Below are 18,256 nucleotides of genomic sequence, written 5' to 3'. Positions count from 1 at the left end.
ATAAACTTATCACTGACATGTATGCTTGTATTAAAGTTTTTTTAAAGTTAAATCGCAATTATGAGAAACACAAAAACACAACTGGAATCAAAAAATTTCGTACATTTCCTATATCTTAAATCCTACCCTATTATTTCAAATGAAAAATCTTAAGAATATGCAAGAAAAATAGCATTATTACGACAAGAATTTGAAGAAAGATTTAAAGATTTTAATGATTTGGAGAACGATTTTACATTATTTTCATTACCATTAAAAACAAACGTGAATAACGCACCAGAAAATCTACAAATGGAGCTAATTAATTTACAATGTGATATAAATCTTATTCAAAGATTAAGATACAGATTTGATTAACTTTTATTCGTACTTGTCAAAAGATAAATACCCTCAGTTATGAATTTTTGCAATAAGAATAATCACTTTGTTTGGGAGTACATTTATATGTGAACAGTTTTTTTCGCAGTTGAAAATTAATAAGTCTAAGAAAAGAACCTGATTGACTGATGAGCATCTACAATCCGTGAAGATAGTTTCTAGTAATTTTTCTCCAAGGCTACAAACTTTATCAGAATCGAAAAGCCATCAAGTGTCAAGTTGCAGTAAGAAATAAAGAAGTTTATAATTATTTACATACAAACATATGTATATCAAGTATCTTTACATTAGGAACATCTCCCCTGATTTACATATTCGGCGCTATAATGAAGTACCACGTGATATCAACTCCACGTGCGGTTACTATAAATGGGCACACCTATCCTCTGTACGTAACAAGCAAACATTAGCCAGTAATGGGGAAACGTGGCAACATAAGCCAATTAGACCACGATCAGATAGTTGGAGCCAGGAGGGCAGGTACCAGTATTTCAGAAACAGATCCACTTGTTGGTTGCTCCCATACTACTGTATCAATGGCTGTACCAGGACTGGAACAAGACATCCAGTAGAAGGACTCACATTAATCAGCCATGCGTGGTTGATCCTAGAGGTGAGAGTCCGAGGGGTTAGTGTGTCCGCTCTCCAGTCAAGAGGCTGTAGGTTCGAATCCCGCCGTGGGTATTGATGTTTATGATTGTCTGTGGAAATACTAGTGGTGGTGGTCAGCGGTAGATGGCGTTGGTGTAGTTGCAGTCAGTTGGTGGATTGTGAGTGGTAGAAGCAGAATTGTAGAGTAAATGCCCTCCCTCAATGAGTCTTTGGACTCCCTGGTGGTGACAAATAATAATAATAATAATAAAATCATATGATATAACACTAATCAACATTAATCAGTGACAAAACAAGAACATAAGAGTTTGCTTGAACATTCATTATCACTTTCTGATTATTCTGCATTGCATTCCATGTACCAGATAGTACAAAATGTCAAAAAATATTTCATGTCAACTTTCTTATTAAGAACTTAATTCCAGCTACATACTTATATTTCTGTCTCTTCTGAGAATATTTCCCTGCACATTTGTTTCAAGCACTTGATTAGTACATTTTCATCACCCATTCCATTAAAATCATATCACTTAACATAAATTAAGTCTGTTTACATATTCGATATTAATACTGCTAATTACAAATGTGCATACCGAATTAAATTTTAAAAAAAAATATGATCGCTAAATATTGAATTTATAAAAGATTAAAAAATATGTGAGATAATATTTCGCCTAACAATGTAACCACATATGCAAAAATAATAAAATTTTATTCCTTTAAATTTACTAAAAAGCCATTTAATTTTAAAAGGGACATTAATTAAAAAGAAATAATACAGCACAAAAATGAGAAAAACATTTCTCTTATTTCCTTAAGAACAAGATAAATATTAATGTAACTTTGATTTTAAATTGTTATATACAGAAAGTAATTACAGATTTAATAATTAAAATAAAGTCTTTTTTTAGAAGACTAATTCTAGTTTCTTCATAAATATTTCAAGCTTCTGAAAACACTTATTCACTTCTGGTAGCTGGTGCTAAAAGAAATTTTACTGCTATTTTACTCAGAATAGGCAATGTAATTTTCCATTCTTGCAACAACACTAATGGATCATCAATGTATCAAAAATTTTACCAATGATTTATTAAAATATATAATCATCACATTATTAACATGATGACAATACTGAAATAAAAGGAGGGGATATTTTCAAAAATGTGCAATAATTTACTCCTATTTTTCATTATGATTTTCTGACAATCTCACCTTTACATCAACTTCACGACTTGATATTTATGAATCAGATTAAGATTTTTCCTTAATCAGAATGATTTTAATGTGATCAATTTTGATTAACTTGAAAAATGACAGCACAGATAAAAAAAAAAAAAAATGATTATTTCTACTATTAGATCCACAACTTAAGTCTTGGATCTAATACAGTAGAATAACCTATATATTTTCGAATAAAGTAAGAATTGGCACCGCTGTCTTGAACCATTACATGAATGTGCATATCCAGAAGAAAACATTTCTTTAATCATCTCATTTGTGTTACACATACGAAAATGCTGACAGTTCAAAACTATATGATTATACTGAAAGCTTGTATCAAGCCAGTAGCCCTGCGAAACTAAATGAACATCTGTTTGTATGCTGACAGGTCCATATATCTGAAGTAAGAGAAATATGTTAAGATCTACAACTTTGTTTTAATAGTTACAACTAATTAGTCATAAATAACTGGAATTATTTTTTTCTATAAAATATTTTCTTCCAGGCCTGATTATACTGTAGAGCAAGTTTACTCATTATCCTTGTAAATCTTTCATTTTAAACAAATAAATATGGCATGCCATCCAATGCACTCATTTCAGCTATAGCATAATACAAAGATTTTGCTAGTATGTTCTACATCCTGATTTTTAGATTTTTTTTCTATTATGTCAAATAAAGTTTGTTTTGGTGGCTTAACTTTAGATTCTAATGCTTACTTTTTTTTTTTTTGCATTCCAACTTAATATTTTAGTTTCATTTCTTTTGTTTTTCATTGTCATCACTATGATTATGTCCTACAATTAATCAGAGATGTTATACATGTATTTTTTTTTTCATATACTCTCCAAGGTATTTGCTGTTCGCATATTTTACATTTTGCAAATTTTGAATCTTCACATAAATCATAACAGTTCCAAATTTTGCTTCTTTTTTTTTTAATTAGTCATTTCATTATTCAGTTTACAGTGTGCCTTTTCAAGATCGACAAAACTTCACAAACATTCTTAACATACCAGATTTCTATTTTTCCATAACATAAATTTCTAATTTGGTCAAACCTAGCCTAATCCTTGTTAACTTCAACCTTTTTTTTTAGCTTTTCTCAAGTAGGCTGTATAAATCTTTCCTTCCTTCATTCATCTCTATATTCACTAAGTGCACATATTGACTTGGAAACTTCTATATGATTTTCTTTTTCTTTTTTTTCTTTTCAGGCACATTGAGTTCTTATTTTTTTAACTTCACAATCTAATATAATCTTTCTAATCTAGTCTGCTTCCGAATGATAAATATATCAGGTACTGTTTGTTATTAGGTCACTATCTTAACTCCTATTTAACCCAAACATTTTCATGGTGATAATCTTTTTTTTTTTTTACTATTTAAACCAACTAGAGATTTAAGGTAATAGCTTTTGCTTTTACTTTGTAAGGAACCCATCCAAAGCTCTTGAAATTTTCCACCTTCTTTCTCTTTCCTGCTAGAATGCTCTATAGGACACTCATGCACAAATGAGTCTCATTCCAATTACCCATTTTACAGTTTGCTCTCAGAACTTCACTCATCCACAAAAGTGCAACTTCCTCTTTTATGTTGAACACCAAAGTACTGGTCTTGCCTTCTCTGATTCCTAGCATCTGAAAATTCATCTCATTATCATATCAGACAGATTATTTAGAATAATCTGCTTCTATTTTCTTATGCACATATCTACTTATATGCATTTTATCATGAATTTTAGTGTATAACCTTGTGTTACTATACATATATGTAAGAAGAAACTATCAAACTTGATCTTCATTAAATTATCATAATTCAAACATAAAATATCAGCATGTGCAAACTTGTTATATTTTAATACACCTGACTATAAAGCACAAGACACACTTGGACGGCTCCAGATGGAATCAGAAAAAAACAAGTACTTCATTCTGATTAATAGGAGATACAGAAATGGTGTTAAGAAGGTGAAAGTAATGCCAGGAGCAGACTGCTCAGACCACAGATTACTATGAATTAAAATAAAACTAAAAACAAAAAAAATAAAGAAAAATAATGAAAATCTAGAAAATTTAAAAGCAAATAAAAAAAAACATTCCAAGATGAAATAATGAAATAAGTAAAGAACAGAAAAACCAAGAAAACCCTAACTGGGAAAGCTTTAAAAAACTAATAGTTAGTACAGAAAAAATCAGAAAACATAGATGACAGAGGAAATACTGGATTTAATGGAGGAAAGAAGGAAAGTAAAAAATAAAAAAGGACAGAAAGAATATAAGAAATTGGATAAGCAAATCAAAGATGAACGTAAAGATTAAAACAAGAATGGATCAATCAAAAATGTAAAGAAATAGAAGAATTAGACAAAGAAAATAAAATTATAGAGAAATAACAAAATTAAAGAACACAACAATAAGAAAAATCATGTTAAATAATCAATTGAAGGAAAAGATGGAAAAATGATTGTCAAACCCAAAGATATTAATAAGAGGTGGAGAGAATACATTGTAGAACTATATGATGACAGAAGCAGATCAGAAATCCCTAAAATTGAAGAAGGGAACGAAGGACCAGAACTACTTGATGAAGAGATAGAAAATGGAATAGACAGCTTGCCAAATTTGAAAACAGCAAGAGATGATAACATACTGGCAGAAATAGTTAAAAACTTGGGAAAAGATGGAAAGAATTGTTTGAGATGTTATAAAGAATATATGCAACACAAGGAAGATAACAGAGGATTGGAATATAGACTGATTAAGAAATCAGTCTACATTCCAATCCCAAAATGCAACAACACATACAGGTGCAAAGAGTATAGAACTTTAAGTCTCGCACACATCTAAGATCATACTTACGATAATAAAAAATCGAATATATGCATAAATATAGAACCAAAGTAGTGAAACACACAATGGTTTTGTGGAAGGAAAAGGCATAATAAAATGCCATCTGAAATCTATTTTGTTCCAGATGGCATTTATTGCATGGAATTGAATTAAACCTTAAAAAGACCAACCACATGATAATAAATAAAGGAAGTAATAAAAAGCAAACTAGAAGTGTTAGGTCATAAAATACAGCAGGAAATTGAAAAAACAATTGAATTAGGCAGATCAGTGCATCTATGCTTTATAGACTTCCAGAAGGCATTTGACAGAGTCAAACACGATAAATTATTAGACATCCTTAAAGAGTATGATATTGATAAAAAAGGTCTGAAAAATAATCTCACAACTGTACTTAGGACAGAAAGCCAGTTTACAAGAAAATGAGAAGACTGTGGATATTAAAAGAGGAATAAGACAGGGATGTGTAATCTCCCCGATACTATTTACCATCTATAGTGAGCATCTAATGAAGAACATAGAAGAAATGGAAATAGGAATCAAGATCAATGGAAAATACATAAATAATATAAGATATGCTGATGATACTGTGCTCATAGCTGATTCAAACACAGGATTGGTAAAAATGCTAACCAAGATAATTCGAAATGGAAAGGAGTAAGGAATTGAATTAAACCTTAAAAAGACCAACCACATGATAATAAATAAAGGAAGTACTAAAAAGCAAACTAGAAGTGTTAGGTGATAAAATACAGCAGGAAACATGCAATTATCTTGGATGTATATTTACAGAGACTAGGAAAAGGAGAGAAGAAATACAAACCAGAATCCGAAAGGCAAAAGCAGCCTTCTGGAATAATGGATACATCCTCAGAAATAATATTGACAGCAAAACAAAACTAAGAATAATCAAACCATATGTGTGGTCAGTCTTAAATTATGATTGTGAAAACTGGATATTGGATATGTGGACAATGAGAAGAATACAAGCATTCAAGTTGTGGTGCTATCGAAGAGCCCTCAAGATCTCATGAAGAGATAAAATAACAAATGTAGAGGTGCTACAAGAAGAATCATCTAGTCAGAGACATCATGAATAGGAAGATGAGAATGGTTGGAGATATAATGAGAAGACCAGCCAGAGAACTGTGTAAAATAATTTTAGAAGGAAAGATAGAGGGAACAAGAAGAAAGAGAAGGAGGACATGGATAGACGAAGTGCTGGAATGGGTGAAATCTAAATTATATGGTGACATCAAAAGAATGGCAGAAAATAAAGCAATGTGGAAATCCATAACTGCGAGCCTTCAAATATGAAGATGCCTCCTAAACTGTAAAGTAAAAAGTATTTTCTGAGAAAGTACAATTTTTTGTAATTAAATTCATGATTTTGATAGACACAACTAAGGAGCACCTAATAATCATAATGAAAACTATAAATCTGATAAAAGCAAAAGAGACAAAAAATCTATCAAGCAGGCAGCTTAATAGATTACATCTATTTCAGGATTCTGTCGTATGCTAAACTAATGAAATAATCAAAAGGCATAATTTTCCAAGTTCTGATTATTACATCAATTTCTGGTTTGGATGGCTAACTGGATAGCATCTAGCATCTCCACTTTAAAATAAGCAGGATGCATGTTATTGCACCATGGTATGGATGTCTTTAGCTGGTACATAATTTCCATTGCCTAACATGAAGCTGCCACCATCTTTAATTTAATGGAGCCCAAAAGTGATTGTAATTCATCTCATGAACACCATTTCCAGATTATTTAATCCTTAGCCCAATCCTAGTTATAAAAAAGTGCCTGCTCTGAGTGGAATAAACACAAAAATTAGAGCACTAAAAGAATAAACTGCTTCATCTTGATATCAAAAATATAGTATAAGAAATATTAAATCTTTTCTACAATTGCTCATTATGAGCGTTTTTAATAAACCCTAAGTATATCTAAATATATTATTTATACTTACTGCTTTTGAAGCTGGAGATGCTTTAGAGAGGGAGGTCAAAAACAGCTCCTTAAGTTCTAGAGTATTATTTTTGATAAATTCAACACACTCTTCAGTTTCATTCTTGCAGAGCTCTTCCATTACTTTATAAGCTTTTTTCTGTAGCGTGCAGTCTTCAGACTGCATAAAAAAAGGATTAAAAGAGTACAATATCGTGAAGGTGTAAAATATTCAAAAAACACAGTTTTATATTAGAAAAAAAAAATAAACATTCAAACAAAAGTCATTTGAAAGTACCTAATTTTTAATATGACTAAGAGCATGTTTTGCCTGACTGATACCAGTAATCATCCCGAGAATAATTTCAACTACCTAATTGCCAGAGACAATTTATGTTACATAAGCTGGCAGTCAATGTCAAATACAATGTAGCATCATACCATTTCTCAAAAGATATTTATAGAATTAAACTTTGGAATTGCATATAACACCCAATTACACAGTGTTCTCAGAAATATTTTCTGATTTTCACTCAGGAAAATTATAAATCCAAACTTCGATAATTACTGATGTCTAGGAATAAAAACACTGACTTTTCCAAGAGAATTGGTATGATTTCTCTAATCCTCTTACCATTATACATCATCATCAAATTCCTCATATATACCCTCAAATGGCAAACGAGGGTGGTCTGAAAAGTACTTGGCCTAACATTGAAAAAAAAAACGCATTTATAATTTCAAAATTATTATTTTTCAACATAATTTCCCTTAAGACTAACACATTTATTCCAGCGCCATTATCCCATCCCTGTAGTGGTTCACAGTAAGATCTGCAAAATACCCCTCTACAGCTGCAATCACCTCTTGATTCGAAGAAAAACTCTGACCAGCGAGGAAGAGTTTTAGTTTGGGGAAGAGATAGAAGTCAGAGGGAGCCAAATCTGGGGAATAGGGTGGATGTTCCAACAATTCATAGTGCAGATCCCTTAATTTCCCCATTGCCAAAACACCTTTGTGGGCAGGTACACTGTCCTGATGAAAGATGATTTTTTCCTTCTGCAAACCAGGTCTTTTCTAACGAATTTTTTCATCTAGTCTGGTTAAAAGATTGGAATAATATACCCCCAGTTATTGTTTTACCCTTTTCAAGATAATTAATAAACAAAATGACTTTCTTCTTCTTCTTCTCTCTTCCATCATCTATGTGGATGATGATGAAGCCAAATGAACTCTTTCCACTTCTGTCTATCCCGGGAGAGTCCGAACAATTCTGTCCAGTTTGGTGTGATTTGGTTTTCAGGTCTTCTTTTATTTTGTCTATCCATCTAATTCTGGGCCATCCTTTGGATCTTTTACCTTCCATTGTTGTATTCAGGGCTTTAGATGGTAGTCTTTCTGTTCCCATTCTGGTCACATGACCAAACCATCGCAGTCTTCTTTCTTGGATTTCGTCTATTATTATTATTTCTTGTTTTAGTCATTTCTTTATGTCTTCGTTTCTTAGTCGATCCAGCAGAGATACTCCAAGTAATCTTCTCAGCCAACCTATTTCAGTAACTAATAATTTTTTCTCTTCAGCCCTTTTGAGATTCCAGCATTCACTTCCATAGAGGATGCATGAGACTGCCCCAAATTTGGGAAACATACATCAGAAGAACTTCAGCCAAAAGGCCAAGAACACCTAATATAGGAGTTATTATTGCGCGCGGGGGGGGGGGGGGGGGGGGGGGCACACACCACTGTTTCAGAGATTCTTACTTTTGTTACTTGTTTGATGTCGCTTGACTTCCACATTTTATTATTTTATTAAGTGTTCCAAAAGTTTGGGATGCTTGACTGATTCGTCTGTTTATATCTTTTATAATTTCACCATTGTACTCAATAACTCCTCCAAGGTAGGTGAAGTTTTCTACCTACACTAGATTCTTACTATCAATTTCAGTTTTCAGATTGGTGCTTCTTTTTCCTATTTGCATAATTTTAGTTTTGTCTATATTTATGTTTAATTCAGATTTTATTCACTCCTCCTTTATTTTATCAGAAATTTGCTGTAGATTTTCTTCTGTGCTTGCAAGTAATGCAATGTTGCTTGCAAATTTTAAATTTGTCACATTTTTCCCATATATTTTGATTCCTGAGGATTCATTGTTTAAGGCCTTAATGGTTGCTTCTTCCAGTGTAAGATTGAACAGGTCTGGTGACAGATTGCATCCCTGTCTTACTCCGCTCTCTGTGTGGAACCAGTTGGTTACGGTGTCCTCCATTCATACAGCACTTTCAGATTTCTCATATAGATTCTTTATTAATTCTTGCAGAAAGGCTTATACGCTGGCTAAACATGATAATTAATACTTAAGGAATTGACAGCGTACACCAGAAATATAAATTAAATCAACTTTAATATATACTTTCCGATATTTCGGCAACGTCATGTTGTCATCTTCATGGGAACTTAAGATAAAGACACGTGCACTTGCATGCACGTGTCTTTAACTTAAGTTCCATAACAGCTTAAGCTGTTATGGGAACTTATTTTATCTTATGTTATCTTAAGCTACATAACAGCAAATGAGAAACGAAGCGAGGAAGCTACCGTTTTCCTAAAGTCCTGATGGTGCCCCCTGCAATAATAACTCCTATATTAGATGTTCTTGGCCTTTGGGCTGAAGTTCTTCTAATGTATGTTTCCCAAATTTGGGGCAGTCTCATGCATCGAAATTTGTTAAGGTTTGGCATGTTCCTAAGGGCTGAGGCTGATTCCATGAATAGTCTTTCATATTTGAACTTGCTGCAGTGTATTACTGTGGCGAATATTCAGAGCATGGTCTGCAAGCCCAGAGTGGCTGTACTGGTGAAATCGGATGTAGTCCTTGTGTTCTGAGACTCTGATATTTGCTGTCCTGCCTGTTTGGCCAAAGTAGGACAGTTTACAGCTGCAAGGGACCTGGTATATACCAGGTAGGTCTAGTGGAAGTGGCTGGTCTTTAGTGAAGACCAGCTTCTTCAATTTTCTATATGGTCTGTAACAAGTGGCCAAGTTATGTTTTTTTAGGACTTTGTTGATTTTTTTTCCAAGGTGCCTCGGATGTAGGGAATGGTGATGGGTTTAGAGTAATCTTTTTTGTGAAGGGGGAGGTGGGTTGTAGATATCTGGCTTTAATATCTTAGCCATTGGCTGAGAAAGTGTTAAGGATGTGATTTAGTTCAGTGGTTAGGGCTTGGTCATTTGAACAGATTAGTTTAGCCCTGTTGAATAGTGTCTTAATAACTCCATATTGCTGTGTGTGTGTGGGGGTGGGGGTGGGATTGTTGGTGAGTGTATCTTTGGTTACACTCTAGTGTCTTTTCTATTAGCTGTCTGAAGGTGAATAGTTGATCAATTGTGCTTTGCCTTGGTCTGAAATCTGCTTGTTCTTCTCCTAGTGCCAGTTCTATCCCTTGATGGACCTGTGATTTCAGTCAGGATTTCTCCATGACTGCAGGTTGTAAAGAGTACAGCTATTCCTGTCTTGGGCCTTTCTTCTCCATTTTCTTCCGACTTTCTTAATCATTGGGTCTTCCCACCTTAAGGCTGGTCTTCCAGGTTTTCTTTTGGTATCTCTTTTGTAACTCTGATTGCCCATCTGTTGTCTCTCGTTCTGGCAAGATGTCCTGCCCATCTTCTTTTGCTGTTGTAGATTGATTTTATTATGTCCATGAGTCCAGATTTCTTCCTGATTTCTGTGTGTCTTACGTGGTCTATTTTGTTTATATTGCACATTCTTCTTTCTATTGCATGTTGAGTTGTTATTAAGCTTTGTTCTTCTTTTAAAGTTGTGTTCCATGTTTCACTGCCATAAGTTAATGCTGGTAAGATGTGACTATTTGAAAAGATGGGCTCTTATTTCTGTATCTATGTTTTGGTTTGTAATTGTTGATTTTATTTTGTTGAAGGCTATCCAAGCAGCTCTTTTTCTCCTTGCTATTTCATTTGATATATCATTATTCATTTTTATGGACTGGCCGAGGTAGATGTATTCTTCAACTTTTTCAATGGTGTGAGATTCTAGAGTGATTGTATGATCTTTACAGTATTTGTTTTTCATCCATCTTGTTTTGTCTGGGTGTATTTCCAATCCAATTTTTTGGCAGTTTTGGCTTATGTTATTCAGCACTTTCTAAGAGTTTGCATGAGTGAGATATTAATACCACATCATTGCCGAATAATAGGATATTTAACATTTCACCATCAATGTTTATTCCATCTTTCATGTCAATTTTTCGAATGATGCTGTCCAGAGTAGATGTGAAGAGATTAGGTGATAAGACATCACCCTAACGTACTTCTCAACTTAAGTTAATTTTAATCAGGTGATTGAAAAGGGTGATGTTTGTTGTGCCTTCTTTGTAGATATCTTTTATGAGTTGGATGTATGCTTTTTCTACGCCTTGTTCTATTAAAGCTCGGAATACTGTGCTATGCTCAACAGTGTCATCTACTTAAGTTAATTTTAATCAGGTGATTGAAAAGGGTGATTGTTGTGCCTTTTTTTGTAGATATCTTTTATGAGTTGGATGTATGCTTTTTCTACCTTGTTCTATTAAAGCTTGAAATACTGCGTTATGCTCAACAGTGTCAAATGCCTTTTTAAAATCTATAAAAAGAAGACAAAGTGGGATCTGGTATTCTTTGCATCTTTCTGTTAGCTGAATAATAGTTTGAATGCGATCTATTGTTGAAAAGCCTTTTTTGAAACCAGCCTGTTTTTTGCAGCTATTTTCGTTGATGGAGGTTTGTGTTCAGTTTAGGATGACTCTGGCGAATATTTTATATGTGTGTGTGCTAATAGACAGATGGGTCTGTAGTTACTGATGTCTTTCTTATTACCTTTTTTATGCAGAATTATGGTCTTTGATGTTTTCCATTCAGTAGGTACTTTCCTTAATTGTATATATCGGGTAAACCTTTCTGCTAAAGCTTTAAAGAGTATTTGTCCACCCATTTTTATTCATCAGATTTTATACTGTCAATTCCTGGTGATCGATCATTTTTCATATGGTGGATAGCCATTTTTACTTCTTCAAGTAGGACAGATGGTATTTCCAAATTTTCTTCTGATACTGGAGCTGTGATTACTTGTTCAGATGAGTAAAGGTTCTCATAAAACGATTTTACTATTTTTTCCATTTCACCTCTATTTGTGTGTCTGTTTCCTTGATTGTCTATGAAGGCTGATGGCAGTGGTTGCTTTAGATTTATTTCTTTTTCTACTTTTTTTAGGCTACTGCTAATTTTGCTGTTCTATATATGTTATAGTCATCTTTGATATTCTGCCTCAGTTGTTTACAAATAATTTTATATTCTAGACGGTCTTTTCCTGTATCTTGTATGGAGATTATATTTCCTGTATGGAGGTGTCAAATAATAAAAATAATAATAATAATAATCTTTCAGTATTCTACTTTACTTCAATAGTTCTATTGTTCTTGCTGATAGGTGTTTCCTGGTCTTAGAAGGAAGTTCATACAAGGTTCTTTCTTTGCAGTTCATTAATTGATTGTTAAAGTTTGTTAAATCTTTGTTGATGTCATTTTTTAATTTCCAGTCGGTTTCTTCCACATTTTTTCTAAATTTTTCTAACATTTTTTCTAAAGATGCCAGTTCTATATATGGCTTAATTTGTTTTAGGAGTACTTTCATAAAAAACCTTACTTGGAATACTGAGGAGGCTAATGCCTCCGTAACTATTGCATTCTGTTTTATTTTTAAACGAAGCAGCGCCTACTGATTCGATCCAATCAGTAGGCACTGCTTCGTTTTTGTAGATCATTTCAAATAACGTTTTTAATGATTCCAAAAGTTATTCCTTTCCTGCTTTTAAGAATTATGCATGTATTTGATCAATACCAGGTGCTTTACTGGTTTTGAATTTTTCTATGCCATGTGCTATTATTTCTTTGGTAAAGATATTTGTTTCCTCTTCCATTTCAGTGGCTGGAATCGTAATATCCTGGGAGCTGTTTTTATTATATAAATCTTTGAAGTATTCTTCCCATCATTAGATGGGATGGTAAAATGCCTTTAGCATCCCAAAACCTGGTGCTATGACCTTTCCTTCTGATGGAACTGACTTTGTCCTCTTCAGCTATACAACCGACTTCTGTCTACTGTTTTCACTGCTGTTTGGATTCTAGTGTGTAATCGTGAATCCAAGTCTTATCCATAGTAATAAATCGACACACAAATTCAGTTTTATTCTTGTTAAAATGCTCCAAGCACTTCAGAGATATTCTGGAGGTTGTTGAAAATGCTCAGAAATGGAGGAAAGAGTGCTGTAAAAGGAATTAGAGACGATGAAGGTGACATGAAAACTGAAGAAAAAGATATCCTTGATGTATGAAGTAATTACTTTGTAAAATTGCTAAATTAAAAGCAGTGACAGCAGAGTAGTAAAAAAACACTCAACAGGCATGCAAGCAGGAATACATATCCATACTTTAGTAGAAAAAGCCATCAAAAGTCTGAAATATGGAAAGGCAGCGAGGGTAGATGATAAATGACCAGAAATGCTCAAGTATGGAGGTTATAAAGTCTTGCAGTGGTTGTGCTGCAGTTCAGAAGGCCTGGAGATAGAGGGACGAATTCCAGGTGATTGGAGTAGAGCTCTCATAGTATCAATATATAAAAAGGGAAATAAGAATGTGAGAATTACAGAGGTATTTCCCTACTGAGTGTTCCTGGTAAGACTCATGCAAGTATGAGTCCTACCAGGATTGCGGAAGGGAAGTTTGGTGAAGAACAAGCTGGATTCAGATCAAATACAAGTTGTGACAATTTAATTCCCGAAATGGCTGCATAGTGTCACCCGTGTGGTGATTTGGTTGCAGTCACGTCAGTAATCATCTTTGTACATGTTTTGACTAATGTGTGTGTGTAATAGCCATTTGCCAGTTGGTTACTGCAAAAACAATAGAGATCTGTGTGTGTGTGTAAACTTTGGCATAAAAATATGTGATTGAAATTTGGAGCAGCATGTTAACATCAAATTTTGTGTGAAAATTGGCAAAACTGCTACTTAAACGTTCAACCTGTTGAAAGTGGCATATGGTGTGGATGCTCTGAAAAAGTCAAGGGACTTTGAGTGGCATAAGAGATTCAAAGGTGGGTGAGAAGATGGGAACAATGACCCAAGAAGTGGGAAGCCAAACACAAAAATGACGAATGTAAATATGAACAGAGCGCGATATTTGGTATGGTCTGACAGATGATTAGGTATGCAATTAAAGGCCGATAAATTGCAAATGAAATGAAACAGTCAGAGTAATTTTAACTGAAGAATCGGGCATATGAAAGATTTCTGTGAATGTGCCTCGGATCTTGACGGACGAACAGAAGCCTACAAAATAAGTGCATGTTTCCAAGAGTAATTATGGGTTCACCACTTCAGAAAAAGCACGCATGTCACGTTCACAGTTTAAGAGCATGCTGGTGTGTTTTCATGAATTCATTGAACAGGGACAAACAGTCAACCAACAATGCTATTTAGAGGTGCTAAAAAGATTACGAGTTCCTGTTCGAAGAAAAATACCTGAATTCTGATCTGACAAGTGAATCATCCATCAAGACAAAGTGCCAAACTCATCGTGAGAGTTTCAAGGCCAAAAAAATTGATTACCGAATCAGGTCATCCTGCTTATTCACCCAACTTAGCTCCATGTGATTTCCTGGAATCTTGTTCCCTATAATGTAATGTTACAGTCTGTTTTCAAAATTAAAGACTGTGCTGAAAGAACAAAGATTTTCTGACATCGCTGATATCCAGCATAATGTGATAAAGGAACTCAAGAGTATTCCGGAAAAATAGTTCCAAGAATGTTACCGAAAATGGGAACACTCTCTAAACCTGTGAATAAATGGATAAGGGAACTACATTAAAGGCAACAATAGCCACTAATGTATAGTTCTGATCACAGGTTATTTTACAGAAGCATTCCGGGGATTAAATTATCACACCTCGTAGATGTTGTAAGGGTTAGATTTTCACCTTATGACACATAGTTGAGAAAAGGTGCCAAAAGAAAATCTGTTATAGGGGTGACTGAAACAAAAAAGACAAAAACTGGTGACATCTTTCTGAGCAATAAATACAAAATGTTATATTCAGGCAATGACAATCAAGGAAAAGAAGGAGCAGCCATAGTATTCAACACAAAATATGAGGCTAATCTTCTTGAATGGCAGGCAGTCTCAAGTAGAGTAATGTGGGCAAATATGAGAATGGGGAACTGGACAATGAGACTTATTTGTGCCTATGGTCTCACAGAAGGTTCTACAAAGGTAGAAGTGGAGGAATTTTTTGAGGCTTTAGAAAAATCAACTGACACAATGAAAAAGGAAAAGTTGGTACTTGTTGGGAATCTAAATAGCAGAGTACGAAATGATTGTCAGAGACATACAGAAATATTTTAGGAAAATTTGGAGAAAAGAGCAAAGCTAATAATAATGGCAAATATCTGTTGGATTTCTGCTCAGGACATGGACTGGTTATTACTAACACCATGTTCCAACATAAAAATGTGCACAAATTCACATGGAGAGAAGAGGCAAGGAATAAGAAAAGTGTCATTGACTATGTTATTGTTGATAGTGATGTTTTCTTCCTGGTGCAGGACACCAGAGTGTACAGAGGATTTGAAATTGGAAGTGATCGCTATTTAGTCTTGAGCACATGTTATACATGTAACAAAACTTATGTAGGCTTTATTCAAAAATACATGGTGGTTCAAAATTCCACGTACAAACTTTGAGGGGACCTAGAGAACATCAAACTCAACCATATTCCCATAGGAAAGCATGACCGGAAACGCCACCCGAAAGTGATAGGTGTTCACCAGCACTCCAGGTGAGCAATTGGGGATTCCTTGTTCAAGCTTTCGACATCGTCCGAAGAACATGCGTCACTTTATGAATGCTGAGATGGCAGACATGCACCTCATTCACGGGTTAGCTGATGGTAATGGACGAGCCACTGTACAAATGTATCGCGAAAGGATTCAGACGTGTACCACATCACCAAATGTTTGCACATTTGCATCGAAATTTGTGTGACTGTGGATCATTCAGGGATTGCAGGCATGATAGTAAGCGGCCACGATCGACATGAAATCCCGACATGGAAGAGGAGGCGTTGCATGTGATGGACAATAATCCAGAGACAAGCACATGTGCCGTTGCTTCTGCTATAGGAGTATATCTCGATCCAGTGTATTGCATGTTTTGCACTCTGAATCCTTTCACGATAAATTCGCACAGCGGCTCGTCCATTACCATAAATCCGGCAGAACTGCTTCCAGGAAGGTCTGATACTTCTGGAAGTCCAGTCGGGGTGGTAACAGGTATGGGTTGACTAAACAGTCAGTGATGATACCTGCCCATACATTAATGGCGAAGCGTTGTTGTGCAGCATGTGATTGCACAGCATGTAGGTTCTCATGGGCCCACATATGAGCATTGTGGTGATTGAAGACCCCTTCGCGGGTAAATGAAGCTTCATCCGTGAACAAAACACGTTGGAAAATTCGGGTCTATGGCACTTTTCTGCAGAAACCACTGCGCGAATTCCACACGTCGAGGATAATCTTCGCCCATCAGTAACTGGACCCGTTGCAGATCTGCCGGATTTACTGAAACAATGTTCCAAAGACTGAGCTTCCAACACGACTGGGCTCCAGCCCATTTTGGCATTTCTGTGCATCAGTATTTGGACAGGTCCTTTGGGGCTCAATGGACCCGTCGCATGGCCCCTGATTTATCGAGCATTGATTTCTTTCTATGGGGGATCCTTAAAGCCATGGTGCACAAAATGCCTGTTGCCTGTGACATGGACCTCATGGCAAGATTCGCCACTGCCGCTGCTAATATCCAGGAAACTCCAGGTATTTTCGAAAATGTACGGTAATCAATGTGTCGTCGGTGTCAGATATACATCACTGCTAATGGTCATAACTTTAAGCACCTGATGTGAAGCCATATTATGTATCCAACTACTATCGAACTGTTCAGTTACGCCCAATAAAGTTTTTTACACTACTTACTGCCTTGTGTTATTTCAGGGTGGTTCAAAATCTTTGTGTCATGTTAGTACTTCTGGTGGCGTTTCCAGTCATGCTTTCTTATGTGAATATGGTTGATTTTGATGTTCTATACCTCCCCTCAAATTTGTACGTGGAATTTTGAACCACCCTATATATTTCATCCAATGTATTGACATCTTCCATCGAGAGAGACCATTAAAAACCACATTCAAAAAATTACTTCCATTAAAAAAATCTACATTCAAAAGAGGAATAAAAAATAATGTCATAAATCATGCATATATTAGTTCATGTCTTGGTCGCTGTTGAAGTATATGACATTACACTATTAGAGTTGAAAGGAACAATTGTAGTGAGTTGCATAGATAAAAAAAAATATATATATATACAGGGTGTTCGGGATAAATTTGACAGTTTCGTAAGGAAAAAGAAAATCTTCTTTGTATCTATTAAATTTAATGAATTGACAAAAAAACATTACAGGCAGAGTTAATTACAATACTATCAACAAGATTTACTCAAAATAACCACCATTAGCATCGATCACAGCTTCTATTCTGCTTCGGAACCTCGAACAAGCTGATGCTACAGTCTCCCTGGGAAGGGCCGCAAAAACTGTTTTAATTTTATCCATTAACTGGGCTTTTGTATTACTGGAAGTGCGATTGATGTCTTTTTCAACTGCGCCCCATACAAAATAATCCATGGGGTTAAGGTCTGGGGAGTTTGGAGGCCAAACATTTGGACTGGTGAAGTCGTAGAAATTTTCAGACAACCATTTTTGACTTTTCCCAGAGGTGTGGCAAGGGGCCGAATCCTGCTGCCATACATACGGCCTACCATTGGCTACCCTTGTTATCCAGGGCTTGACTACAGTTAGCAACTCCACGAACAAAGCCCGAATTCCAATGCCAGGGTTCTTCAACACCTGTTCCTGCAGATTTGCGAGGAATTCTGCTGTACGAACGCAATCAGATCGTCTGCTAGGGATCTTTCTTCTTGCTACATCCTCGTAGTCACCATTGCAAGTCTCTAATTCATGCCTGATTGTTTTTACTGTATTCAGGGAGCATTGGGCAGCAGTCGTAATATCCTTATTTTGATGGCGGGCACGAATCATCATGATACAAGTTATTCTCTTCCATGATTCAGGTGGGT

General features: G+C 35.1%; 1 protein-coding gene across 2 annotated transcripts in view; it reads right to left on the bottom strand.

The window, feature by feature from the left end:
* The window catches only part of LOC150106189 (RRP12-like protein), a 582,235-nt gene that overhangs the window by 175,703 nt on the left and 388,276 nt on the right, over positions 1-18,256 (bottom strand). For both annotated transcript variants that reach the window (XM_090392222.1, XM_090392221.1), the window contains exon 22: positions 7,044-7,202. In XM_090392222.1, coding sequence (XP_090248348.1) covers positions 7,044-7,202 — 159 coding nt within the window. The remainder of the gene's footprint in view (positions 1-7,043; positions 7,203-18,256) is intronic.

Source organism: Typopeltis vanoorti, chromosome 5 (assembly GCF_054136105.1).
Source record: "Typopeltis vanoorti isolate ZY-2024b chromosome 5, IOZ_Tvanoo_1.0, whole genome shotgun sequence".
Taxonomy (NCBI): Eukaryota; Metazoa; Arthropoda; class Arachnida; order Uropygi; family Thelyphonidae; genus Typopeltis; species Typopeltis vanoorti.
The sequence above is the reverse complement of the archived record's forward strand: the minus strand, read 5'-3'. Positions and strand labels throughout refer to the sequence as shown.